Below are 27,398 nucleotides of genomic sequence, written 5' to 3'. Positions count from 1 at the left end.
GTACACTTAGCAAACTTCCACCAGTGGGGACGTTTGCTATTTCTGCTTTGTGTGAAGCATTTGGTACCATCTGGGCTGGCTGGGTTTCAACAAAGATAGTAAAGAAACATTTATCAAGAAAAATCAAAGTCGGTCTCGCCAAGTGTGGTCTAGAGAGATTTGCTTCCGCGATACATATGCGGCTCTCTTGCTGCTGGGAAACACGACTCAACTTTGAAACGCTTCAGGAGGGACAGCCCTTTGGATCTTAGCCTGCAGCTACTGTCAACTGCTCATGATAGAGTGATTTTAGTAGCCAGAGCTCTTGGAGATGTGAATGCCAGCAGTCTCAGGATCCATTCCATGGCGTTCCGTTCCACGGAATGTTTTGGCCCCTTTGGTAGAGAATAAGCTCAAAAGGACGAAAGTAGAAGAAAGGACCTATAAGGGTGAGGGAAGAGGTGGAGTCATGCCTCAGTGAGTAATGTTTGGCTCTGCGACGATTAGATGCCCAAGAAAAGGGCATTTTTGGCAGCACACAGTGGCTCACACCTGTAATCCCAGCACTTTGGGAGGCCAAAGTGGGAGGATCGCTCGTGGCCAGGAGTTTGAGACCAGCCTGGGTAACATAGTGAGACCCCATCTCTACAAAAATTTTTTAAAAGTTAGCTGGGTGTAGTGGCACTTGCCTGTAGTCCCAGCTATTCAGGGGGCTGAGGTGGTAGCATTGCTTGAGCACGGGAGATCAAGGCTGCAGTGAGCTGTGATTACGCCACTGCACTCCAGCGAGACCCTGTCTCAAAAAAAAAAAAAAAAAATTACTCTTAAACCACGAGTCTTGAGATTGACAGCTTCAAAATACAACACTCTTGTCCAGCAAAGAGCACTCTAAAAGAGCTGTAAATTCCTTTACCTTACGATAGAAGATCTTTTTCCAGTGACTATCCTTGTGGTGTCAGTTCTTAAGACTGGGGCGGAGGAGGGGGAGTGGCCTTGCCAGGGAGAAGAAAGATGAGCTGTTTCCTCTTGCCTCTGTGTTGTCAATCAACCTGACAGACAAACTTCTGGCGCTTCTGAGTATCTCAATCCTGTGTGCGTGCAGCTCACTATGTGATAGATGTGTCACTTCAAGATCCCAGCCTAGAAACTGGTACATGTTATTTTCCTTGGAAGGCTCAAGAAATGAAAGTAACAGTTGGATATTACATTCTATGGGGAAAATGCATGGTTATTTTGAGAAATTATTATTCTCCAGAACAATGTTACTTAATGCGTGTCTTATAGACTGGCAGCATCAGCATCACATGGAAACGTGTTAGAAAAGCATATGGACAGGTTTCACTGCAGACTTAGGGAATCAGAATCTATCTGTGGGGGTGGATGCCAGAGATCTATGTCTCATGAGTCCTCTGAATAATTTTTATGCACAAGAAGCTCTCCTGTGGAAGGGTTCAAGTAAACATCAAATACATTGTTAAGAAGAAAACCACAAATTGTTCCATTTGAAGTCAGTCCATTTGGAAATGGTTAAGTCTTAATAATAAAAGTAGACAAATAGGCAAGGCACAGTGGCTCACACTTGTAATCCCAGCACTTTGGGAGACCAAGGCCGGAGGATCATTTGCATTCAGGAGTTTGAAACCAGTCTGGGCAACATGAAGAGACCCCCACCTCTACAAAAAATTTTTAAAAAAATTAGTTAGGCATGGGTTGGCAAGCACCTGTAGTCCTAGCTACTTGGAAGGCTGAGGTGGGAGGATCACTTGAGCCCAGGAGGTTGAGGCTGCAGTGAGCCATGATCATGCCACTGCACTCCAGCCTGGGTGACAAAGTGAGACCCTGTCTCTCTCTCTCTCACACACACACACACACACACACACGCACACACCAAAAACATAGTGAAAGAGGGCAATGAATATGAATAAGAATAATAACGAAATAGCAGTAATATATAACAGTTAACATTTATTGAAGTATTTTCTAAGTTCCGGGTTCTGTGCTAAACATGTATATTCTTTGTACAGTTTTACTCTTGTAACAACCTTATTTTATTGATCAAGAAATTGAGGTTCATATGTGTGATGTAACTGCTTGGTAAGATGTGGACCCTGGGATCTTGTGGTCCTGTGTCCATGACACCATATGGTCTGTCCTGGGGAAAACATTAACGTTTTATTTTGACCCCTATATCCCCAGAGCCTAGCAGAATGCTTAGCACTTAGTAGGGACTTGCTTGTTGAACTTAACTGATCAAGGTCAACATCTTGCTTTTGGTATAAAAATGAGATGTAGCTTGCAAGCTGAGATGGAAGATGAATTCAGCCTGTGGAAAAATAGAAGACAGTGCCATATTGCTGGAGTGCAGAAAAAATGTCAGCACGGAATAAGTTACAGCTTGCATCCTGGTAGCCAATTCAATGCTTCTCCCATCTCATTTATTTGGTCACAACCCCTTACTAGTTGTATGATTTTAGGGAAGTCAGTCTTATTTTTTTTCCAGCAATGGTCAGCTGTTTGAGTGTAGGAAAAGGACGCAGTAAGAAAGGACAGGTATTTGAATTTAAGTAGGGCTGGGGTATTGTGAGATAAGTAAAATAAAAAGAAAGAGGGACAAGGGAGTTGAGGGTCTTTCCAAGGGAGCAGCTAAAATGCACCATAAAATCGAATCTGGGGATGAATGGAGTAAAAGCAAGAGGGAATAGGGAAATCAAGAGAGTGTGTTGGGTTCAAGGGACTGATTGGTGGAGAATGGACTGACGAATGGGGGAAGATTTATTGCAGTAGAATAATAGAGCTAATGAACTGGAAAAATAGAAATTGGTGTAAGACAGTAGGGTACTTGAAACTGAGATTGAGAAAGTGGTATAATTTCTGGGATAATAGGCTCCAGAGCATGACCATGGGAGGAGATGACTATGATTGGGGGTGAGCAAAGGTTGCAGGAAGTGAGGGGGTGCTTTCTCTCCTACTTTCCAATATTCTTCCTTCTAATCTGTTTTTCTTGTCATCTTGAATTTACAAAATTTCTGGTTTTATTTATGCTGTGGATGTTTTTCCAGCCTTTTCCCTATGGGCTGTCTGGGTGCAGGTTATGGGTGATACATGGATAGTAGGTGCATCTTGGTTTAGAGGGTAACTCTTTATTTCTTACTGTACTTGTGGAACTCAAGAAAAAAAAGTATTGAATAATGGCTATGGTAGTGGGTACCTTTGTCTTATTCCTTACTTTAATGGAATTGCATTTATCATGAACCATGGTGCTGTTATTGCAGATAGCCTTTATCCTGTTAATAAAATTCTCTGCTGTTTCTAGATAACTGCAATGGTCTTGTGGTTTTCTTCTTTGATCTACAAATATGATGAATATATTGAAAATAGATTTCCTAAGGTTGAGCCATCTTTGCATTCCTGATAGGAGTCATTATGTATTCACCTTTTAGCAGATAGTTAGTCAATTTGGATTGAATATATTACTGTGGATTGTTCTACTGTAAGTGAGATGATTGACATTGTATCCTTAAGAGCTATACAATTGTCATTTTCTAGTCTCCTTCCATTGACTACCTGCATTACTAGTTTCTGAATTGATTCCTAATTAACTACTTCCTGTGTCTCCAGGCTGATGATTTAGTCTCCCTCATCCTTTCTATGGCCAGTTGCATCTTCACTGCTGATTCTCTGCCTCCTTTTCTCCTCTAAGTTCAACCTTTTTTTTTTTTTTTTTTTTTTTTTGATGGAGTCTCGCTCTGTCACCCAGGCTGGAGTGCAGTGGCACAATCTCGGCTCACTGTAAGCTCTGCCTCCTGGGTTCACACCATTCTCCTGCCTCAGCCTCTGGGCAGGCTGGGACCACAGGCGCCTGCCACCACGCATAGCTTTTTTTTTTGTATTTTTAGTAGAGACAGGGTTTCACCATGTTAGCCTTATAGCCTCCTTTACCTTGGTGTTCTGGACTCAGGGTAGAGCTAAGTTCTAACCCTTTTGACATTTTCCCAACCTTCTCTCTATGGGCTGTCTGGGTGCTAGTTATGGGTGATACGTGGATAATAGGTGTACCTTGGTTTAGAGGCTAATTCTTCCTTTCTTTTTTAGCTTTTTCTTTTTGAATGGAGGTAAAATTGACATAACATAAATTAATCATTAACTGTTTTTAAATGTACAATTCAGTGACATTTATAGAATATTCACAGTGTTGGACAACCATCATCTCTATCTAGTTCTCAGAAATTTTCATCACCTCTAAAAGAAACCCTGTATTCATTAAGCAGTCACTCCCCATTTCCCTTTCCCTCCAGCCCCTGGCAACTATTAATAGTAGTCTACTTGCTGTTTCTATGGATTTACCTGTTTGGAATGTTTCATGTAAATGGAATCATACAATATGTGACTTTTTGTGCTGGGGTATACAAATGTTCATAGCAGCCGTATTCACAACAGCCAAAAAGTGGAAACAGCCCAACTGTAGATCAGCTGCTGAATGGATAAACAAAATGTGGGATATCTGTACGATGGAATATTATTCAGTCATGCAAAAAAATGAAGGGCCGATACATGCTATAGTGTGGTGAACTTTGAAAACCTTATGCTAAACGAAAGAAGCCAGCCTTTCCTGTGGGCTTTGTGGAAAATAAGCTTAGAAAACTTACAGTTAATCTTGGTATGGGAAGAGCTGTGTGAAAGTCGGAGATCCATTTTTAACCAACACAGAACAGAGTTGACATCTTATCAGCCCATCTCGTTTTGTGTGCTGCTTCAGCTATGGATGTTAATAAAATTAAATTTCTCACTAAACAAGTGTGATGCCAAAGAACCTTCCACAAGTTCTGCAGCCGTCACTGCTTGGTGCTTAAACATGTTGGACAGTATTAAGGTAAAAACTGCTTTTTCTTTTTCAGTAAGAGATGCTAAAAACCTTGTACCTATGGACCCCAATGGCCTGTCAGATCCCTACGTAAAACTGAAACTGATTCCTGATCCCAAAAGTGAGAGCAAACAGAAGACCAAAACCATCAAATGCTCCCTCAACCCTGAGTGGAACGAGACATTTAGATTGTAAGTGGAAACGACTGCAGTGAGCGTGGGTGGTGGAGGTTGGATTATGGGCCACCTGAGATCAGGGAGTTCCTCCTCCTTTAGCTTCTGTTTCCTTCCTTCCCTACCTCCCTCCGTCTCTGTCTTCTCCCTCCCTCATTCCTCTCTTTCCCTCCCTTCTCTTCCATCTGCAATTTTGTGTTGTGAGCCAAGAAAAAAATTAGAGCTATTTTTTTTTAATAGAGATGAGAATGCCTGTGGTGTGGGGGAGTGGGTAGGATAGGAAATGGTGTGATGTGTTGCTAAGTGAAGGCAAGTTGTGGGAGAAATGATGGGGCTCAGGAAACGGGGGGACATAACCTACAGGGTGTGGTGACAGCTTCTCTAGAGCTGGGTTTATGGATGATGCTTGGCTTGCAGCCTGCTGGGACATCTCCACCAGCCTCCCTTGAGGATCTTCGCTGGCCAGGGCTCCAAGAATCTGGGAGTCCCTTTCTTATACATCTAGGCATCAGGAGTTAGTCATAACAGCCAATTCACTGAGCATATATGATGTGTGACAAACACTGGGTTAAGCGATCTGACTTTATCGACTCATTCTATTCCCAATGTAGCAATAGGGTTTATAGAGGTTAAAAGAGTATGCCAAAGTCCCATAGCAAATATGGAGTGGAGTGGAATTCAGCTTCCGGCAGTCTGACTTTAGAGGTCATACTTTTTTAGCTACCAGCTAGAAGCACGGTTCCTTGTCCTGTCTCCTCTTCCCTCTCTCAGGGCAAAGCTGGGCCCTTTCTCAGCCTCAGTCAAGGACGTGTCTCAGAACAGGCAATTTCCCCAGGATTTTTCTCCGTACATTTCCTCAGCCTCATTCTCAACCCACCTGTGTGCAGATAGAAATCATACACACCCAGTTATGCAACTGATACCTGTATTTCTTATAGGCAATAGGAATTCCTGAATATCCTGAACCCTATTAAGACATAAGATAACAAAAGTAGTTAGAACTGTTCTTGTCATAGCCAATCTAGGGCCTCTGCCTGTTTAAGCCACAGGCTGTCAAACAGAAAAAGCTCTGACTCCCTGGAGAGCTAGCCTGGGATGGAAACTGAATATGTTTCTTTCAGCAGCTTGGAATCTTTAAAAATTTCTACCTCCAAGTCTTGTCCTCTTGTACATTTCTTCTGCTTGAAAAATTACTACGACTTCCACTGATGTCTTTTCTTTTTCTCTATGCAGTCAGCTGAAAGAATCGGACAAAGACAGAAGACTGTCAGTAGAGATTTGGGATTGGGATTTGACCAGCAGGAATGACTTCATGGGATCTTTGTCCTTTGGGATTTCTGAACTTCAGAAAGCCAGTGTTGATGGCTGGTAAGTAAGATTTTGCTTTGAAAGCTGCCATACAGCTTGCTCCATCAAACACGGGGTCAAGTATGTTTTCCTTTTTCTCCAAAAATTGAAATGGTAAAGCAGAGTCCCAAAGTGAAGTCTGGTTGATTGGATCTGCCTCGCAGATATGTTTTGTTTGGTCCTTGTACTAAAAACAACAAAGAAAGAGGCCAGGTGTGGTGTCTCACACCTGTAATTCCAGCACTCTGGGAGGCCAAGGCAGGTGTATCACTTGAGCTCAGGAGTTCAAGACCAGCCTGGGCAACATGGTGAAACCACATCTCTACCAAAAACATGAAAAATTAGCTGGGCATGGCGGTGTGTGCCTGTAGTCCCAGGCACTCGAGAGGCTGAGATGGGAGGATCACTTGAACCCTGGAGGTGGAGGTTGTGTAGTGAGCAAGTTGGTCAGAGATTGAGCCACTGCACTCCAGCCTGGGTGACAGAGTGAGGAGAAAGAGAGAAAGAGAGAGAGAGAGAGAGAAAGAGAGAAAGAAAGAGAGAGAAGGAAGAAGGAGGAAGGAAGAAGAAGGAAGAAGGGAAAGGGAAGGAAAGGAAGAAGAAAGAGGGAAAGCAGGAAGGAAGGAAGGGGGGAACGGAGGGAGGGACAGAGGGAGGGAGGGAGGGAGGAAGGGAATTAGTTCTAGCATTTTAAAAATCTGGGAGTAGAAGACAACAATTGAGAACAGTTGAATAGTTAATGCCCCCTTTAGCCAGGACACGGATTTTCTATTTGTCACCGTCCTCACCACTCCCTATTTTATTACATCTGGCCCACTTTACTAAACTATATGATGCGACTGTAACTGCCCAGTGGCTTCTTTGTGCCTGCTGCCCAGACAGAGCCGATTTATCAAGACAGGAGGATTGCAATAGGGAAAGAGTTTTACACACATAGAGCCAGCTAAATGGGAGAACAGAGTTTTTTTATGACTCAAATCAGCCTCCCTAAAAATTTGGAAGCTAGGGCTCTTCAAAGATAGTTTGGCAAGGCGTAGGGTGGCTAGGGAATGGGTGCTGCTGACTGGTTGGGGATGCAGTAATAGGGGTGTGAGAAGTGGTCCTCGTGCGCTGAGTCCACTTCTGGGTGGGGCCACAGAACTGGTAGGCAGGTCCAGATGGGGTAGTCTGATAGTCAGAAAGGCAAAAGCCTGAAAAGACATCTCAAAAGGCCAATCTCAGGTTCTACAATAGTGATGTAATCTGCAGGAGTAACTGGGGAAGTTGAAAATGTTGTGACCTCTGGGATAAAGGCTGGTAATAATCCATGTCTACATCTTAGTAGAATTCAGGCTCTTTTCATTTTCCTAACTTGGCAATATTTCATTAGTTTTACAAAGGCAGTTTAGTTTTGGGGAAGGGCTGTTATCATTTAAAATATACAACAAATTTCTTTCAAAGTTAGGTTGGCGGTCTGGTTGGGGTGGAGCCATTGATTATCAGAAATGTAGAAAACCTGAAGAGACATCTCAAAAGGCCAATTTTAGGTTCTACAATAGTGATTTTATCTGCAGGAGTCATTGGGAAAGTTGCAAATCTTATGGCCTCTGGAATAATGGCTGGCAATCCTTTATGTCTACACCGTAGCAGAATTCAGGCTCCTCTCATCCTCCTAACCTAGTGGTCTCTCATTAGCTTTATGAAGGTAGTTTCATTTTGGGCAAGGGCTATTATCATTTAAAATATACACTAGGCCGGACGCGGTGGCTCGCCCCTGTATTCCCAGCACTTTGGGAGGCTGAGGTGGGTAGATCACGAGGTCAGGAGATTGAGACCATCCTGGCCAACACGGTGAAACCCTGTGTCTACTAAAAATACAAAAATTAACTGGGCATGGTGGCATGTGCCTGTTGTCCCAGTTACTCAGGAGGCTGAGGCAGGAGGACCACTTGAACCCAGGAAGCAGGGGCTGCAGTGAGCCGAGATCATGCCACTGCACTCTAGCCTGGGTGGCACAGCAAGACCCCATCTCAAAATAAAATAAAACAAAATAAAATGAATAAAATAAACATGAAATCTGACCCAAAGTTAACTTGGCCCAAGCCCAGGAAAGAGTAAGGGCAGCTTGGAGGTTAAAGGCAAGATGGGGGTTAGTTAGATCAGATCTCTTTCACTGACATCATTTTCTCACTGTTACAATTTCTGCAAAGACAGTTTCATGACTTGCTCCATGCACACCAGAGTGGCTTGTACACTTCACCTAAAAGATATGTGCAACCCACTGTCAGATTGTGTCTGAGAAGCTGCTGCTTCCTTGGGAGTCCTTAGCAAGGCTGACCACAGATCACAGATGTACTGCAGTGTTGTTTTCATAGTCAGCTGCAGTGTCTCCTTTCTCCTGAAGATTTTATTTTGCTCCCTTCCTATGGGAGAAAAAAAAAAAAAAAAAAATATATATATATATATATATATATATATATATATATATATATCGTTCAATATTACCCAAGAGAGGCTGGGTAAGCCCCCTTGGCAACCGTTTCACAGTTAACTGAGTCAAGGAGTCAGAAGAAATAGCTCAACCTGCCACTATAACTTTGGGAGAAGTGGCAATTGGACTGCTATTAACTTCTTCAAGATAAATTGTCGCATATCTGGATTGTCTCATTCAGGACTTTTTCAGCTTCGAGTGAAAGAAAATAAAAATCAAACTGGTTTCGCAAGAAAGAGATGTATCATTTGGACCACACACACATCTTTCGATCGTTCACCTTATGACTTCCTTGTCTTGGCTCCGTATTTAATCTTAGGCTTTTCTTGAAAAATATATTGAGTGTCCACTAGGTGCTGGTCACTAGAGACACATCGAGGTATAAGACAGACGTGACTTCATGGAGCTTAGCTTATGGCGGGGAGGGGGTGGGCAGATAAACATTGAACAAGGAATTACGCAAATGACAAATCAATGACAACATGATGGAAGATGTGAAGAAGACAGGAGCTGAGAGTTTTGAACCCAAAAGTATCTGAGACAGATTTCAATCAATTTAGAAAGTTTATTTTGCCAAGGTTGAGGATGTGCCAGTGACACGGACTCAGGAGATCCTAATGATATAGACCCAAGGTGGATGGGGTACAACTTGCTTATGTACATTTTAGGGAGACATAAGACATCAGTCAGTACACGTGAGATTTACATTGGCTCAATCTGGAAAAGCAGGACAACTCAAAGTGGGATGAGGAGGTGCTTCCAGGTCATAGGTAGATTTTACAATTTTCTGATTGGCTATTGGCTGAATGAGCTGTTATCAATAGAAAGGAATGTGTGGATTACATAAGGAATTGTGCAGACCAACGTTTTATCATGAAGATGAAGCCTCCAGGTAGCAGGCTTCAGAGAGACTAGATTGTAAATGTTTCTTATCAGACTTAAGGTCTGTGTTGATGTTAACGCTGGTTGACTTTTCCTGAATTCCAAAAGGAAGGGGGTATAATGAGACATCATGTCCAACCCTCCCTTCTCATCATGGCCTGAAACAGTTTTTCAGGTTAACTTTGAAATGCCCTTGGCTGAGAGGAGGGGTCCATTTACATGGCTAGGGGGCTTAGAATTTTATTTTGGGTTTACAGAATGTACCCCAAAAGAGTTGTGTTAAATCACATTTCACAAATGGTTAAAAACATAGTTCTCATAAAATAGATAATGGGCATTGGCCAAAGATTTCCTTAGCTCACTAAGGAGAAAAGCAGCAGGATAAATGAATGATTCCGCAGAAGGTTTGAGAAACTGATGTTTGTGTAATTAGTAGAAAAAGAAATGCGGAAATAACTTTGCTCAGTTAAATATAAAACCGACTGATAGGACAATAGAATCACAAGCTTTGGGGTTATCTTATCTACTAGACTTAAAAAAAAAAAAAGTGATTTTGGCCAGACATGGTGGTTCACGCCTATAATTCCAACACTTTGGGAGACCGAGGTGGGCAGATCATCTGAGGTCAGGAATTCGAGACCAGCCTGGCCAACATGGTGAAACCCTGTCTCTACTAAAAATACAAAAATTAGCTGGGCCTGGTGGCACATGCCTGTAATCCCAGCTACTTGGGAGGCTGAGGCAGGAGAATCGCTTGAACCCAGGAGGCAGAGGTTGCAGTGAGCTGAGATCGCGCCACTGCACTCCAGCTGGGCAACAGAGCGAGACTCCATCTCAAAAAAAAAAAAAAAAGATTTCAACTCAGTTTTCTAAAAGTTAACATCTGTCTTTGCAGACTAGGGAGGCCCTCTGGGCCTGACTTGATGGTGAATAATAAATTAAACAAAGTAATATTACTGTGAGGAAAGAAATAGCTAATTAGAAAATGCTCTAGCATGACATTAAAAGTTTACATGATTGTCTTTTTGGGTTTTTTTTTCCCCCAAGCTTTGAATATTTTTCCCTAACATACAAATGACGACTTCGCAGGGTCTACATCAGTCACTCACAGTGGGCGTTTCATTCTCATTTTAAATCAAACGTAAAGAGGTTAAAGAGAAAGAATGTATGATCCTCAGGGGATATGTGACAGGAGAAAACGTAATAATAATTATTATAATAACAATAGCTACTGCTCATTGACTCTTAATAGATGCCAGGCTCTGGGTCCAGCATTTCCGGATGTTGTGGAGTCGCAGTTTCACACAGCACTGATCAGGTGTGCAGAAAAAAATAAAGCTTCTTTCTTTTCTGTAATGGACTTAGACTTTCTCATGCACTTTTGTGAGCTCCTGGTGACCGAGGAGAAGGGACTCTGTATGCTGCATGTGGGATTTTCTGAGCTTCACTGCTTCACTTTTCTGACTGGCCCCTGTTAACAGCAAAACCAAGCTCTATAAAATAGTTCAAAGAAGTTTATTCTGAGCCAATATAAGTGGCTGTGGCCTGGGGAAACAAACCCGAGAAGCTTTGAATAAGTGGTCCTGAGGTGGTTAGATTACAGTTTGGTTTTACACATTCTGGGGAGGCAGAAGTTACAGGCAAAGACATAAATCAGTACATGGAGATTATAAATTGGTTTGGGCCCAAAAGGCCGGATAGCTTTAAATGGGTTATAGGAGATTCTTTAACTTGCAGTTGGTTAGAGTAAGACTTTGCTAAAACTTGGAGTTTACAGGAAGAAATGCTTTACATTGGCCGGGCGCGGTGGCTCATGCCTTCACTCCCAGCACTTTGGGAGGCCGAGGCAGGTGGATCATTTGAGGTCAGGAGTTTGAGACCAGCCTGGCCAACATGGTGAAACCCCATCTCTACTCAAAATGCAAAAAAATTAGCAAAGTGTGCTGGTACATGCTTGTAATCTCAGCTATTCTGGAGGCTGACCAGGAGAAGTGCTTGACACAGGAGGCGGAGGTTGCAGTGAGCTGAGATCACGCCATTGCACTCTAGCCTGGGTGACAGAGTGAGACTCCATGTTTTATGTTGAGGATGTGTGCAGCAAGATGGATTGCTTACGTTGTGACTGCGCCTTTGCCTGGCCTGGCCTTAGTCCTGTTTGTAATCTGGTATTTTATTGCCACAAAGAGTCTGTTTTGTCAGTCTTACGATCTCTATTTTAACATTCATGTTAGCCCATTGTTGTATCTAAACTCCAAAGGAGAGGGGGTATAACGAGACATGTCCAATCTCCTTTCTCTCATGGCTGACAATTCCATTCTTAAGGTTTTTCTTACATCCTCTTGGCCAAGGAGGGGAGAATGTTCTGTCAGTGGGGGGGCCTTAAGATTTTATTTTTAGCCTACATTCCTAAACCAGTGCCCACTGAAGCGGGACTGGTCCTGCTAGCTTTGGGGCATCATTCTGGCTTTGTGCTGGAGATCCTGGCCTGTTGCTTCCTCTTGTGAGTTCCCTCCATGCAGCGCCTTCTCTGTCCCACTCGTAGGCTACTGCTGCGCCTGGTTCAGGGAGGGCCAGGAGCCTGCCTGAGTCCTCCCCCTGGGGAGTCTTTTCTGCTCCTGCTGCTGCTGCTGGAATGATGTTGCCTGGTGCATGGATAGGTCTCTGGCCAGCGTTCCAGCCGAGGAGGAGGGAAACCCACCTCTCCCCACCACCTGTCCTTTCTCCTTCCCAAGGTTTTCTAAGCCCTAAAGAGAAGGGCTTCTCCTGTAATCACCCAATGAGTTCATCTAGAGCTGATTCACTGAGACGGCAATATTTTAGCAGAGAAAGCGTTTAATAAACACAGTGCCAGCCAAGCAGAAGGATGGAAGTTTATTACTCAAATCGACCTCCTCCAAAATTCAAAGACTAGGGTTTTTCAAGGATCTTTTGGTGGGAAGGGGGGCTAGGGAATGGGGAATGCTGATTGGTGGGTCGAGAGTGAAATCACAGGGGGTCAAAGCGGTCTTCTCATGCTGAGTCAGTTCCTGGGTGAGGATCAGAAGACCAGGTAAGCCAGTTTTGTTGTATGGGGTCCTGGTCTGGATGGCACCAGCTGGTCCATCAGAATGCAGGGTCTGGAAAATATTTCAAACACCAATTTTAGGTCAATAATAGTGATTTTATCTATAGGAGCAATTGGGGAGATCATGAATCTTATGACCTCTGGCTACATGTCTCTGGAGCCAGAATTCTAACTTTGTGGCTAATATGTTAGTTTTACAAAGGCAGTTTTAGTCCCCAAGCAAGGAGATGGTTAGTTTTGGGAAGGAGCTATTATTGTCTTTGTTTTAAAGTTAAGCTAATGGCCAGGTGTGGTGGCTCATATCTGTAATCCCAGCACTTTGGGAGTGCCAAGGTGGGAAGATTGCTTCAGTTCGGGAGTTAGAGACCAGTTTGGGCAACACAGTGAGACCCTGTTGCAACAAAAAATTTAGCCAGGCATGGCGGCATGCACCTGTGCTCCCAGCTACTCAGGAACCTGAGGTGGGAGGATCACTTGGGCTCAGGAGGTCAAGGCTGCAATGAGCTGTGATTGTGCCCCCGCACTCCAGCCTCGGCAACAGAGAAAGATCATGTCTCAAAGTAAATAAAGAAACAAATACAAATAAAAAATGAACTGAAACTAAATTCTTCCCATAGTTAGCTTGGCCTAGGCCCAGGAATGGACAAGGACAGCTTGGAGATTGGAAGCAGATGGAGTTAGTTAGGTCCGATTTCTTACACTGTCATAACTTTTCTATGTCATATTTCTCTTACTGTCATAATTCTTGCAAAAGTAGTTTAACTCCCACACATGCCATATCCTTCTTCCTGGGCTAGTGCCTGCCTTGTCTACTCCCCTAAGGCAGAGAGCAGGGAAGAAAAAAAAATGGTTTAAGAATAGGGATAGTGTATCAGGAGTAAGCCCAAAATATTACTACATTTACACTTAGATGATCATTTATTCTCCAGTTATTCTAGATAGAGCATTATTTCCAAGGATCAGAATAGTTCCGCAACATGTTAGGGACACACAGCTTCTAAGCAACAGTTCTGGGTTCAGGTCCAGGTTTCTATGATGCCAGAGCCTAAGCATATACAAATCCCATTCTGCCTCCTGATACAGGGGTAGATGGAAGGCTAGAGGGTAGACAGCTCGGGTTTGATTTTGGCTTTCCTAACTGGGTGGCGGCTTTGTGACCTCAGGTGAGCCACTTCACCTGTCTGTACTACAGCCTTCACAGCAGGTATGCCACCCATCAGATTGATTACAACACCCCCTATCCTCCATCCACCACTTAGGATAGGTGTGAAGTTGATGACACAATAGTTGGAAGGGAACTTTTCCAAAATAAAAGCCCTCTTCAGATTCTGCAGATAGAAGTCCTCTTCAGATTTACGGCCAAGACATTTGCAATGCTGTCTTGACTAAATGGACCAGATCCTAGACATTTGGATTCTTGCCCCTGGGATTCTTTGAACACTATGTGATCTTGAGTAAGTCTCACACCCTTTCTGAGACTCAGTTTCACCATTTAGAAGGGGATGGGCTCCACCAGCTCTTCTGTTGTGCTGTAATTTAAGACCGTGTGGCAGAAACAGCAGATGCAGCTGTGAAAGCTCCCAGATGTGGTACACTAGCCCCAGGCCCCCTGTCTGCATCTGCCTCTTGGCCAGTTGCCCTGTATCTGTTGTCAAATCCTCCTCTTTGTTTCTAATTTTGCTTATTTATACTGTCTCCTTTCTTTCCCCTTGATTTTTCAGAGGTTCACCTGTTTTATTTACTTATTTATTTTCTTCAAGAAATTAACTCTGGGATTTGTGTATCAATTCTGTTTGTTTTCTCCTTTTCTGTAGGTTTATTTTGTGTTTGGCTTTGACTTTCAGTTGAATATTTTACTAATTTATTTTTTCTTCTTTTGCCTGACTCTGCTCTTCAAAAATAATGAATAGCTTTTTTTGTTTGTTTGTGTGTTTTTGTTTTGAGACAGAGTCTTGCTCTGATGCCCAGGCTGGAGTGCAGTGGCACGATCTTTGCAGGTTTAAGTGACTCTCCCATCTCAGCCTCTTGAGTAGTTGGGATTACAAGTGCCTGCCACCATGCCCGGCTAATTTTTGTATTTTCAGTAGAGACAAGGTTTCACCATGGTGGCCAGGCTGGTCTTGAACTCCTGACCTCAGGTAATCCTCTCACTTTGGTCTCCCAAAATGTTGAGATTACAGGTGTGAACCACCACACCTGGCCAAAAATAATGAACAAGCATTTAAGGGAATAAATGTTTCCTCTAAGTTTTGATATGCTAACATTCTGGCTTTTGCTGCTTTCTGGAGGGTCTACAGTTGAGTTTTTAGTTTCTTTTCTAACATGCTTTAATTTAGGCATTTTTTTAACCCCTAGAATTAGATTTCTGTTTAAATTTTTATTATTGATGTTAAGTTACTGTTTTAGTGCTTTCAAGTTAGAGAATATGGCCTGTGTACTTTTCCTTTTTCCTTTGATTTTCTTTCCTTTTCTTTCAGCATAGCTTAGTATTTGTTCCATGTTGTTAAAAGTTCTGTGGACTTTCAAGAAAAAGATTATATTAACTATTTGTAGAGTATACTTTTTTTTTGGTGGGGAAAGAATAAACCTTTTTTCAACTTTTATTTTAGATTCAGGGGATACATGTACACATTTGTTACCTGGGTATGTTGCATGATGCTGAGGTTTGGAGTATGAATGATTCCATCACCCAGGTACTGACCATAGTAGCCAATAGTTAGTTTTCCAACCCTTGTCTTCCCCTCCCCTCTGCCCTCTGTAGTCCCTAGTGTCTGTTGTTGTCATCTTTGTGTCCATGAGTGCAGGGTATACATTTATTCATTCCAATGTATTATAAGGTCCACATCTTTTTTTTTTTTTTTTTTTTTTTTCTGAGTCAGAGTTTCGGTCTTGTTGCCCGGCTGGAGTGCAATGGCGCGATCTCAGCTCACCACAACCTCCGCCTTCCGGGTCCAAGGGATTCTCCTGCCTCAGCCTCCTGAGTAGCTGTGATTACAGACATGCGCCACCACGCTCAGCTAATTTTGTATTTTTAGTAGGGACGGGGCTTCTCCATGTTGGTCAGGCTGGTCATGAACTCCTGACCTCAGGTGATCCACCCGCCTCGGCCTCCCAAAATGCTGGGATTACAGGTGTGGGCCACCACGCCTGGCCAAGGTCCAGATCTTTTATAACTACTTATTGTCCTTTTGTTTGCTTGAGCTAAATGTGTAGTGCTTATTAAGTTTCTTCAGGCAATATGATTCAAAAGCGTTCTTTCTATTTCTAGGAGTTCTTGCCTTATCTGTATATGGCAATATTATTAACCACATAACTCTACAAATCTTATTATATTGACATGAAGTTATCTTTGTTGCAGCTAATGCTTTTTCTCTATAATTTTACTTTGTTGCTGGCATTCATTCATTCATTCATTCATTCATTGAATATACACAGTGAACACCTGCTGTGCTGAAGAGATACTAATGAGCAAAATAGACAAGAACCCTGTGGCCTCATGGAGTTTTCTTTCTAGTTGAAGAAAAATAAACAACAATAGTAAATTAACAAAAATAAGTAGTAAAACATGGCATGTTTGAGGCTGATAAGTGCCATAGAGAAAAGTAAACAAGAAATGGGGACAAGGAATCTTGGGGAGTGGGGGCATTCAGATTTTATAGGGAATTCAGGAAAGGACTCACTGAAAAGGTAGCATAGACCAAAGATCTAAAGCAGGTGAGGAGTGAGCTGTGTGGATATCTAGGGAGAGGTTGTCTTAGACAGAGAGGACGGCAAATGCAAGGGCCCTGAGGCAGGAGTGCATCTGGCAAGTTGGAAGAGCAGTAAGGAGGCACGTGTAGCTGGAGCTGGATCCATGAGGGGAGACTGGAGGAGGATTAGGTCTGGGAGGATATATATGGGGAGAGGGTTGGCAGATCCTGTGGGCCTTGTCAGGACTTTGTCTTCTGCTCTGAAGAAGATGGGGAGCCAAAGAGTTAATGAGATCGAACCGACCTTTGCATGTGTCCTTTTTGGTTGTGGTGTGGTAGATCCCTTTTCCCTAGTAGGTCCTTTCCCATTCTTTTATGTCGAATCTTTCTAAGTCCTTTGGTCTTGTATAACAAGTGGCACGTTGTTGGAATTTTTTTCTTTTTTTTTCTTTTAGAGACAGAGTCTCCCTCTGTCGCCCAGGCTGGAGTGCAGTGGCATGATCTCAGCTCACTGCAACCTCTGCCTCCTGGATTCAAGCAATTCTCCTGCCTCAGCCTCCCGAGTAGCTGGGATTACAGGCACCTGCCACCACGCTCGGCTAATTTTTGTATTTTTAGTAGAGATGGGGTTTCACCATGTTGACTAGGCTGGTCTCGAACTCCTGACCTCATGATCTGCCCACCTTGGCCTCCCAAAGTGGTGCTGGGGTTACAGGAGTGAGCCACCGCGCCTGGCCTTTTTTTTTTTTTTTTTTTTTTACTTTAAGTTCTGGGATACATGTGCAGAACGTGCAAGTTTGTTACATAGGTATACATATGCCTTGGTGGTTTGCTGTACCTATCAACCTGTCATCTAGATTTTAAGCCCCGCGTGCATTAGGTATTTGTCTTAATGCTCTCCCTCCCCTTGCCCCCCACCCCCTGACAGACCCCAGTGTATGATGTTCTCTTCCTTCTGTCCATGTGTTCTCATTGTTCAACTTATGAGTGAGAACATGTGGTGTTTGATTTTCTGTTTCTGTGTTAGTTTGCTGAGAATGATGGTTTCCAGCTTCATCCATGTCCCTGCAAAGGACATGAACTCCCCCTTTTTTATGACTGCATAGTATTCCATGGTGTATATGTGCCACATTTTCTTTAGCCAGTCTATCATTGATGGGCATTTGGGTTGGTGCCAAGTCTTTGCTATTGTGAATAGTGTTGCAATAAACATACATGCGCATGTGTCTTTGTAGTAGGGTGATTTATAATCCTGAATCTGAAGATCTTTTCTCCACAGGAAAATGTTTTAATGTTTATAGCTGTAATTGCCATGTTTCTTATGGTGTTTCTGTTTCTAAAGTTTTCTTTTTCTTTCCTATTTCATTCTTTTTTATTCCATCTCCTTCTGAACAGATAACTATTATCTTAAATCAGTGTTATATTACATTTTTAAAGAATACTTTATTTTGTTATTATTAATAATGACATTTTGGTCTTACTACAAAAACAACAACAACAACAGCAACAACAACAAAAAGCTAATGCTTTGGAATCAGACTTCTTGGGTTAGAATTTCTACTGTACTACTTCCTAGCTGTGTACCCTTGGCAAGTTACTTAGCCTCTCTGTGCTGTGTTTCCTCATTTGGAGATAATAGTCATAATTATGTCACAGGATTGTTGCAATATCAAATTAGTTAATATAAATGAGGTGCCCAGTGTCTGCTACATAGCACTCAGTAAGTGTTAGTCATTATTGTTATTTAATAATTATTAGAAAAATATAAAAAATCAGACAATTTTGTCCAGATTCCCAGTGCCCATAACCACTATTGACCCTATATAGAGAGAGTGAAACAAAAGTGAAACCTTACTGTGCATACTATTTGGTAGCTTGCATTTTTCACCTAAAAATAATCTGCAATAAATGTAATTGTGGCAAAACTTTTGTGCCCAGCTTTAATAATTTCCTAATAAATTTCTAAGCCAGGAATTGATGCCTTTAAGCATATATGCATCATTAAAGTGTTTGTCAAAATGTCCTACAATTTTAAAAATCAATTTACAGTCTTACCAATCTTGTAAGAGGCTTTTCAGTTTATTAACATTAACATCCAGTGCTATAAATTTCAAAGACATGATGCAAAGATTATACACATACTGTATTACAAATTATGTTGAACATTTTCATTTGCCTATTGCCATTTGTTTATATTTATATATGACTATGTCCTTTTGCCTTTTTCTTATTGACTTGTAAGAACTTTTTATATGAGAAGACTATTAATAGGTCTAGGTCTTTTCTGACATATGTATATTGCAACATTCCTCCTTTTCATGTTGTAAATTAATGTTTGTAATATGCATTCTTAGTGGTATATAAAGCATTTGATTAAACTCCAATCTATTATGATAAATATCAAGTCAATTGCCAGAAAAATTTCTCAAGTTTTTCTTTTCATTGAGTAATTGTTACCTGAATTATCCATGCTGTGTTCACTGTCTCAAATGAATTTTTTAATTCAGTGATTATATTTTTTTTTCTGAAAGTGGTCTTTCCCACTGTCATATTTGTTCCCTTTTCACAGATGCACCAACCCCTTGAATCTCATTGAAAATATGAATTAGGTAGTTTCTAGAATGTTCTCTCTTTTGGCAGCAGTTTCGTTTCATGGGAGTTAATTTGATTCTGCATTGTTTCTTTCTATTTAAATGACTGAATTTTTCACACGTCCTATTGTGTTTATTTGCCCATACTTATAGAAGAGTGAGCACAGAAATGACAAGTGTCCTTGTTCTAACATTTCATACCCGGATAAAGGGAGACAGGAGGCTTTGTATTTTTTTGAATTCTGTTTTGTCAGATCAGGAGTCCTATTCCTGACATTTGGGCAGGGCTACAGTGGAGACAGGTGTATAACAGGCAGCCTTCATGCCAGATGGAGAGCCATCTTCTCCACGTTGGTTCTATACATCTCAAAGTCAGAAGGGGTCCTGTTCCTCTCTGAAGGGACACATGTGTCCTATTTGGAAGCAGTAGTGGCAGCATCCTTCACTCACTCTGTGGTGTACTGGCCACCATGGACACACGTTGTGGCACCCTTCCCCTGCCCGCTGCTCCAGGTGCTGACATCTCTCTTCCCGCATATGAATGGGAATTGGAGACCCCCACCCAGTCCCTGATGGTCTCAGCCAGGGTCATTATTGGGCTCTGTTGAAGCACCTTTTAGGGATGACAGCTGGTCAATTCCCCTTTATCTGTATTTTCACGAGTGTGAGACCCCAAATACTCTAGATGGTTCACACTCAGGGCATAAATAATATTGAATTGTGCCCCAGGAAAGCAATTCTTTGGTCAGTGTTCTTTCAATTCTTCAAATTATGGCAAAGAGAAAATCTCAGAGGGCTCTGGTATATCCATAACACTCTAACACTTGCTCTTTGCTGATCTCGCATTAAAAAGGGGGCGGGGCAGTCTTTAGATTGAGAGCCTTTGGTAAGCAACACCATCTGCTTGCACATGCATAACCTTGATTTCCATTTGTTTATCTTTTTTTTTTTTTTTTTTGAAACGGAGTCTCGCTCTGTTGCCAGGCTGCAGTGCAGTGGCGCAGTCTCGGCTCACTGCAACCTCCGCCTCCCGGGTTCAAGCAATTCTCCTGCCTCAGCCTCCCGAATAGCTGGGACTACAGGCATGAGCCACCATGTCCACCCAATTTTTTTGTAGTTTTAGTAGAGACGGGGTTTCACCATGTTGGCCAGGATTGTCTTGATCTCCTGACCTGGTAATCTGCCTGCCTTGGCCCCAAAGTACTGGGATTACAGGCATAAGCCACCATGCCCGGCTTTTTTTTTTTTTTTTTTTGAGAGAGAGGCAGGGTCTTGCTTTGTCACCCAGGCTGGAGTACAGTGGTGCAATAAAAGCTCACTGCAGCCTTGACCTTCTGGACGCAAGCGATTCTTCTACCTCAGCCTCTCAAGTAGCTGGGACTACTGGCGTGCGCCACTATACCCAGCTAAATTTTTTTATTTTTTGTGGAGACAGGGTCTTGCTCTGTTGCCCAGGCTGACCTTGGACTCCTGGCCTCAGGTGATCCTCCTGCCGGAGCCTCTGTAAGTGCTAGGGTGACAGACATGAGCCACGACGATGACCTGTGTATCTTTCTGTTTTGTTTTGTTTGTTTTTAACAATTATTTTCTATTTGTAACAAGTGATTTTGGATTTCCTTCTAAGGAAGAAATAAAAAGTGTCCTTTAAAATTAAATTTATTATTAAAAAAGCAAAACAGATATTTCAACACTGATACACAAGTCTAGCAAAATCTGCAAAGGTAGCATCTGAATGGATAAAGTTAAAATTTACCCAACATAGCTCTGTTTTCTGTCTATTACTTTAATTTGTAGGAATCCCTGGAAGTCCCTGCTGTGTGGATAGCACCCTTCTCGATTTCCAGCAAAGATACAGATGCTCTCTTGTGTTTGTATTTCTTTTGGTAATTTCCGTGGAAATTTGGAAGAAAATTTGGAATATTAAATGTGGAGGCGTAGAGGCTCAAATTGTCTTGTCTGCTTTGAATCACCTAGCCCATTTTTGGAAGCTGCCTAAGAAGATTCGTGAATGGAGAGAAAACATTGTGATGAAAATTTGAAACTTTGGTTAGGAATGATCTTTGAGAGCGAGCAGTTCTGGGGTCTTTTTTCTTTCCCACTGATTCAAATGCTTTTAGAATGTCCCTTTTCGTTCCTCACACTCATCTCATCCTCTTACTGGCTGGAAAAATCTTTGTGGCCAAGAAACAAACTGAAGCCCCCATGTTTATTATTATAATATTAGTAGTAGCTGGGCATGGTGGCGTGTGCCTATAATCTCAGCTTCTTGGGATGCTGAGGCAGGAGGATTGCTTGAGCCCAGGAGTTCAAGACTGGCCTGAGCAACATAGCAAGACCCTATCTCTGCCAAAAAAGAAAAAAAAAAGAAAAAAACAAAAACAAAAACAGCCAGGTGTGGTGGCATGTGCCTTTAGTCTCAGCTGGTTGAAAGCTGAGGCAGGAGGACTGTTTGAGCCCAGAAGGTCAAGGCTGCAGTGAGCTGTGATTGTGCCGCTGCACTCCAGCCTTGGTGACAGAACAAGACCCTGTCTCTAAAATAATAATAATGACATTAGTCACAGTAATAATAATCATGATGATGCCACTCATTGAACACTTGCTGAATGCCAAATGCTGCTGTGCTTATCATTTTACATGCGTCATTATCTTTCAATTTCACAAGAATTCTATGAAGAAGGAATTTGTATTCCAGTTTATAGATGAGAAACCCAGAGGCCCAGAGAGGCTAACCAGCCTGTCTAAGGTGATGAGATGAGATTTGCATCCAGACATGGTTTGACTCCAGGGCTCGTGCACTTAACCACTAAGGGATGCCGTTTCTCAAGAGACTGACTACAGCACACTCTGGGCAAACTTCTGCAGAGAAAATAGCACCATGAAGTTAAGTCCATGGTCACCTAAATGCAGTTGAGTGCCAGGATGGCAAGGTGGCAGCCTATGTAGGGTGAAAGGTAGAAATGCTGGAAGAGCATGACAAGAATATATTTAAAGCCAGGCAGTGGGGTTTGCAGCTGGGATTACAGACAGCCCATATCTGTAATTCCTGCAATTTCGGAGGATAGGATGAGAAGATCACTTGAGGTCAGGAGTTCAAGACTAGCCTGGGAAACATAGCCAGCTCCCATCTCTACCAAAAAAAAAAATTTTTTTTTTTTAAATTAGCTGGGCATAGTGGCCCAAGCCTATAGTCCCCAGCTACTCAGGAAGCTGAGGCAGGAGGATCGCTTGAACCCAGGAGCTTGAGGCTTCAGTGAGCTATGATTGCACTATTGCACTCCAGTCTGGGTGACAGAGTGAGACCCTATCTCTAAAAGCAACGACAACAATATCAACAAGAAATTTACAATGAGGGGTCTTCATAGCATTCTTTCAAACTAAGAAACTACTTAATGGACAAAAAGTAGGTAAAAATATACAGTGATTTAATGATATAACTAAGAAAACTGTATAAGTGTGTGTAGAGAGTGAGAACTTTCCCTCCTGTGCACACATGATATACAATTTTTTTCTGCTGTTCATGGAAGAGTTACAAAAATGTATAGTGTACCTGGTAGTGTACCACACACACTGCCCCCATCCAACATACCAAAAAACAAACCAAAACAAGCCAAAAAACCCTCAACATGTATTTTTTGAAGTAGAGTTTTATATAGGCCTCCTTTTCATATCCTGATCAATAAAATAATATCAAATAGAGTCATGAAATTTGTCCTGCCCCCTTGTCTCCCTTCAGGTTTAAGTTACTGAGCCAGGAGGAAGGCGAGTACTTCAATGTGCCTGTGCCACCAGAAGGAAGTGAGGGCAACGAAGAACTGCGGCAGAAATTTGAGGTGAGGTTTCTTTTCTTTCTCTCTTCTTTCTTTTTTCTCTTTATTTTTTCCTTCCTTCCTTCTTCTCTCTCCTCTCTCTTTCTTTCTCTCTTATTCTTTCTTTTTTATTTTTCCCTCCTGTCCTTCCTTCCTTCCCTCCTTCCTTCCTTCCCTCCTTCCTTCCCTTCTTCCTTCCTTCCTTCCTTCCCTCTCTCCTTCTTTCCTTCCTTCCTTCTTCCTCCCTCTCTCTTTTCTTTCTTTCTAATTTTCTCCCTTTCTCCCTTTCTTTCTCTTTCTTGCTTTCTTTCTCTTGCTCTTTCTTGCTTTCTTGCTTGCTTTCTTGATTGCTTGCTTTCTCTCTCTCTTTTCTTACTTTTTTCCTTCCTTCCTTCCTGCCTTACTGCCTTCCTTCCTCTCTTTCTGTTTCCCTCTCATTCTTTATTTTCTTTCTCTCTCTCTCCTTCCTTTCTTTGTTTCTTTCTCTCTCTTTCCTTCTTCCTTTCCTCTTTCCTTCCTTTCCTCCCTTCCTTCTTTCCTTCATCCTTTCCTCCCTCCCTCCCTTCTCTCTTCCTCTCTTCTTTACTTTTCCTTCCTTCCTCCCTCCCTCCCTCTTTCTTTCTTTCTTTCTTTCTTTCTTTTCTTTCTCTTTCTTTCTTTCTTTCTTTCTTTCTTTCTTTCTTTCTTTCTTTCTTTCTTTCTTTCTTTCTTTCTTTCTTTCTTTCTTTCTTTCTTTCTCTCTCTCTCTCTCTCTCTCTTTCTCTTTCTTTCTTTCTTTCTTTCTTTCTTTCTTTCTTTCTTTCTTTCTTTCTTTCTTTCTTTCTTTTCTCCCCTTTCTTTCTCTCTCTCTTCCTCTATCTTCTCTCTGTCTCTCTTCTTTCTTCATCTCCTTTCTTTTGTCAATGGAAACCAGTTAGGTTTGCTGCTGTGCTGATTTTCTTGTTTATGGCATGGTTCCTACCAAGACTTTTCACGACTCTGAGTCTTTGCAAGGTTGTTTCATCTCCTAGAAAACTCTGATTAATCCTTCAAGACCCCAATTAAATGCCCTTGCCTTATGAAGTTATTCCTGCTTCCCTGTCTGCATTCAGACTTAGACATTTCTTCAAAAGTGCTTATTCACTGCCTACCATTTTGATGGTGACTTGGACTGGAATGGTAGTCACAGTGAATGAAATAAGTAGACAGAGGGCCGGGCATGGTGGCTCATGCCTGTAATCCCAGCACTTTGGGAAGCCAAGGCAAGCAGATCATTTGAGGTCAGGAATTCGAGACCAGCCTGGCCAATATGGTTAAACCCCATCTCTACTAAAAACACAAAAAAATTAGCCAGGCGTGGTGGTGCATGCCTTTAATACCAGCTACTTGGGAGGCTGAGGCACAAGAATTGCTCTGGGTGGCAGAGGCGGCAGTGAGCCAAGATCGCGTCACTGCACGATCAGTAATGCTCTGTTGCCCAGGCTGCAGTGCAGTGGCACGATCTTGGCTCACTGCAGCCTGGGCAACGGAGAGAGACTTGGTCTCAAAAAAAAAAAAAAAAAAAAAAAAAAGAGTAGACAGAGAAGTGATATATTTTGGAGGCTGAGTCAACTAGGCTTGCTGATGGATGGAATCCGGATTGGCTCTATTGGCAGAATGGTGCTATATAGTTAACGAATGGAATTGATTGTGCTAATGACTTCATGAAATACCCTGGGGGTAGATCTTCCCAGAGAATAGTTTTATCAAATGGAAAGCCCTTGGCTGTGACCTTGAGTTACATTGCTGGCTCTACTTCTACCTGAGATAAACCCCTTTCCTTCTATAAGGACAAATAAACACTATTTTCAGCTACGTAAGAGGTGCATAGGTGTGTAGGACACATCCCTGCTTTACAAATAAAATGTTTGGGGGAAGATAGGTTTGAATGCTTACATTATATGTGCATTGAGTGATTTTAGTGGTTTCCTGAGGGAAAACACATTATTTTGTTCCCACAAACTCAATACACTGAGTCTGGTGGGAGATGATCAATTCTAGATAAGCCATGATGGCCTACTAACTCCCCAAAAATGTGTATAATAGCATAGCTAAAATGAAATGGATTTTTATTATTGTTATTTGTCAAATAATGACACAAGCAAATAAAAAAATGTGTAAAGACCATGTAAAGTCCTGTGAAAGAGAGATCAGGTACCTTGAGAACATCTACAAAAGAAATGTCACGTAGTTTGAGAGGATAGGGAGGTGTCAGGGAGGAAACAGCAATGGAAGTTTACCATGTAAAAAGAGGGGAAAATGTATTCCATTCTGCAAACAGCATGTGCAGAGGCCCTGTGGTTGGGGGTTATATAGCAACCATGTGAGACTGAAAGAAGACCAGCCTGGGTAGAGCAGAGAAAGCCAAAGAGAGTCCAAGGCTGGGGAAGTAGGTGTGGGTCAGAGTATGCAGGGCTGTGCTGGCCTTGACAAGGATTTTAGCATTTATCCCAAGAGCATTTATCCCAAGGATTTTTCTTTTTTTTGGAGATGGAGTCTTGCTCTGTCAGCCAGGCTGGGGTGCAGTGGCCCGATCTCGGCTCACTGCAAGCTCCGCTTCCTGGGTTCATGCCATTCTCCTGCCTCAGCCTCCTGAGTATCTGCGACTACAGGCGCCCGCTGCCACGCCTGGCTAATTTTTTGTATTTTTAGTAGCGATGGGGTTTCACCATGTTAGCCAGGATGGTCTCAATCTCCTGACCTTGTGATCCGCCCGCCTCAGCCTCCCAAAGTGCTGGGATTACAGGCGTGATATCCCAAGGATTTTAGCATTTATCCTGAGAGCCCAGTTACCACACGTGGTGTATTTCAGTACGTCAGGGTTGGTTGCCTCTGTTTGGTTAGGCGGCTTTGAATTCTAGGGCTCTATATTGCAGACATGAAAAGGCAACCATTAGTGAGTGTATTCTTGTTTCTGAAGGCACATCGAACACAGCAAGATAAAGGACAAGTTTGTTGAAAGAAACAAACTTTCTACCAAGTTTGTTTTTCCCTCAACTTGATAGAAATAGTGCTTAGGGGCCAGGCATGGTGGCTCACTCCTGTAATCCCAGCACTTTGGGAGGCCGAGGCAGGAGGGTTGCTTGAGCCCAGGAGTTCAAGACCAGCCTGGGCAACATAGTGACTCTGCCTCAGTATTTAAAAAATATATATTTTTAAAAAATAAAAATAAGAAAAAGAAATAACTTGTATTCCCAAATTCCTTGTCTTGAACCTGTGCCTTCCCTACATGCTGGAAGATAGTGATAGTTCTGACCCAGTGGGGTCCTCCCTTCCTGGAAACAAGTGGAACGGACACATTGGCCTTGAGCTTGTCAGTCATTCTCCAGTGACCTTGATAACAGAGACTTGTTCCCAAAGTCTTGGACTCAAGCCCAAGTGAACTGATAAAAGCATCTTCCCTCCAAGTAGAACTAAAAACTGGATGCTGTTTGATAAAAATTAAGACAGGAAGGCCGTCCTTCCAGAGAACACTTTCCATCGCTTTCCCCCAACTTGCTGGTGAAGTATCCATTTGCTGCCGTTATAGAAATGTACTATTAAGGGTGAAAAACACAAGGCCAGTATTTTTTTGTATACAGTGAAGTCTCAGTTTTACAAAATGATTTATTCTGTCCTGGGGCAGCCAGGGTGACATTTCAGAACACCAAGGAAAAGATTTTCTACGCAAACAGTGCATTTGTCTGGGCCGGTAATTGGCTTGGAATAGGGGACTGTTTTGTCCGCATGCAACAAATTATGTCCCTTTATTTCTAGCAAGAGCCTGCAAAAGCTTGTTTATGCCTGAATTATAATCGCTCCATACTGTAGTTGTTGATTAAAAAAAATGTTTCCAACAGACCGAAAATTATTCTCAGGCTTACAGAGGAATTTCAGTTGACCTTGAACGTGAGAAATGTAATCCTTGGGCGATAACCAATTAGCACCCGGAATGACTCAGAAATTACTTTCAAGCCTCTTATCTGGAGGAATTCTGAGTGATAGTAAAATCGAGCTGCTAGAATTGGGGTAATAGAATTTCATGGTAGTGTGAGCTTGGTGCAGTTGCCACACGTGGTATACTTCAGAACGTCAGAGCTGGCTCTGTTTGGTTAGGGGGCTTTCAGTCGACCGTGGGCTTGGGAAGAGAAGACTCCGTTTTGGATGGCTCACAGTAGGATTTCTCAGAGTCTTAAAATGTTTTTATTTAACAAAGTGCTTACTGTGTGCCATTTAGGATTCTAAGTGCTTTGCAAATATTAACTCCAGTAATTTAATCCTTACAACAACCTAGAATGGTAGGTACTGTTATCATGCCATTTTACTTTTACAAATGAAGAAACTGAGGCCCACAGAGGTTTAAGTAACTTTTCAAGGTCCCAGAGCCGCTGGTTGTCCCGGGTTTGAGTTTTCCCCAGAAAGAGACTATAAGGATTCAAGTGCAAGTACTTTATTTGGGAGGTGATCCTGGAAGCACCGTAAGTTAATAAAGCAGCATTGCCAGAAAAGGTGGGAAGCCAGGAAAGTATTATCAAGCAG

The 27,398-nt window shown here is 42.3% G+C and overlaps 2 protein-coding genes across 7 annotated transcripts in view; one reads left to right on the top strand and one right to left on the bottom strand.

Annotated features, from left to right (window-relative positions):
• The window catches only part of NDUFAB1 (NADH:ubiquinone oxidoreductase subunit AB1), a 1,133,838-nt gene that overhangs the window by 505,327 nt on the left and 601,113 nt on the right, over window positions 1–27,398 (bottom strand). The gene's annotated exons all lie outside the window — the stretch shown is intronic.
• The window catches only part of PRKCB (protein kinase C beta), a 382,510-nt gene that overhangs the window by 252,309 nt on the left and 102,803 nt on the right, over window positions 1–27,398 (top strand). For both annotated transcript variants that reach the window (XM_050773830.1, XM_050773829.1), the window contains exons 6-8: window positions 4,875–5,031; window positions 6,247–6,381; window positions 22,790–22,886. In XM_050773830.1, the coding sequence (XP_050629787.1) occupies window positions 4,875–5,031; window positions 6,247–6,381; window positions 22,790–22,886 (389 nt within the window). The remainder of the gene's footprint in view (window positions 1–4,874; window positions 5,032–6,246; window positions 6,382–22,789; window positions 22,887–27,398) is intronic.

The sequence above is a fragment of the Macaca thibetana genome, chromosome 20, assembly GCF_024542745.1.
Source record: "Macaca thibetana thibetana isolate TM-01 chromosome 20, ASM2454274v1, whole genome shotgun sequence".
Lineage (NCBI taxonomy): Eukaryota > Metazoa > Chordata > Mammalia > Primates > Cercopithecidae > Macaca > Macaca thibetana.
Note: the sequence above shows the minus strand (reverse complement) of the source record. Positions and strands in the feature narration are given on the sequence as shown.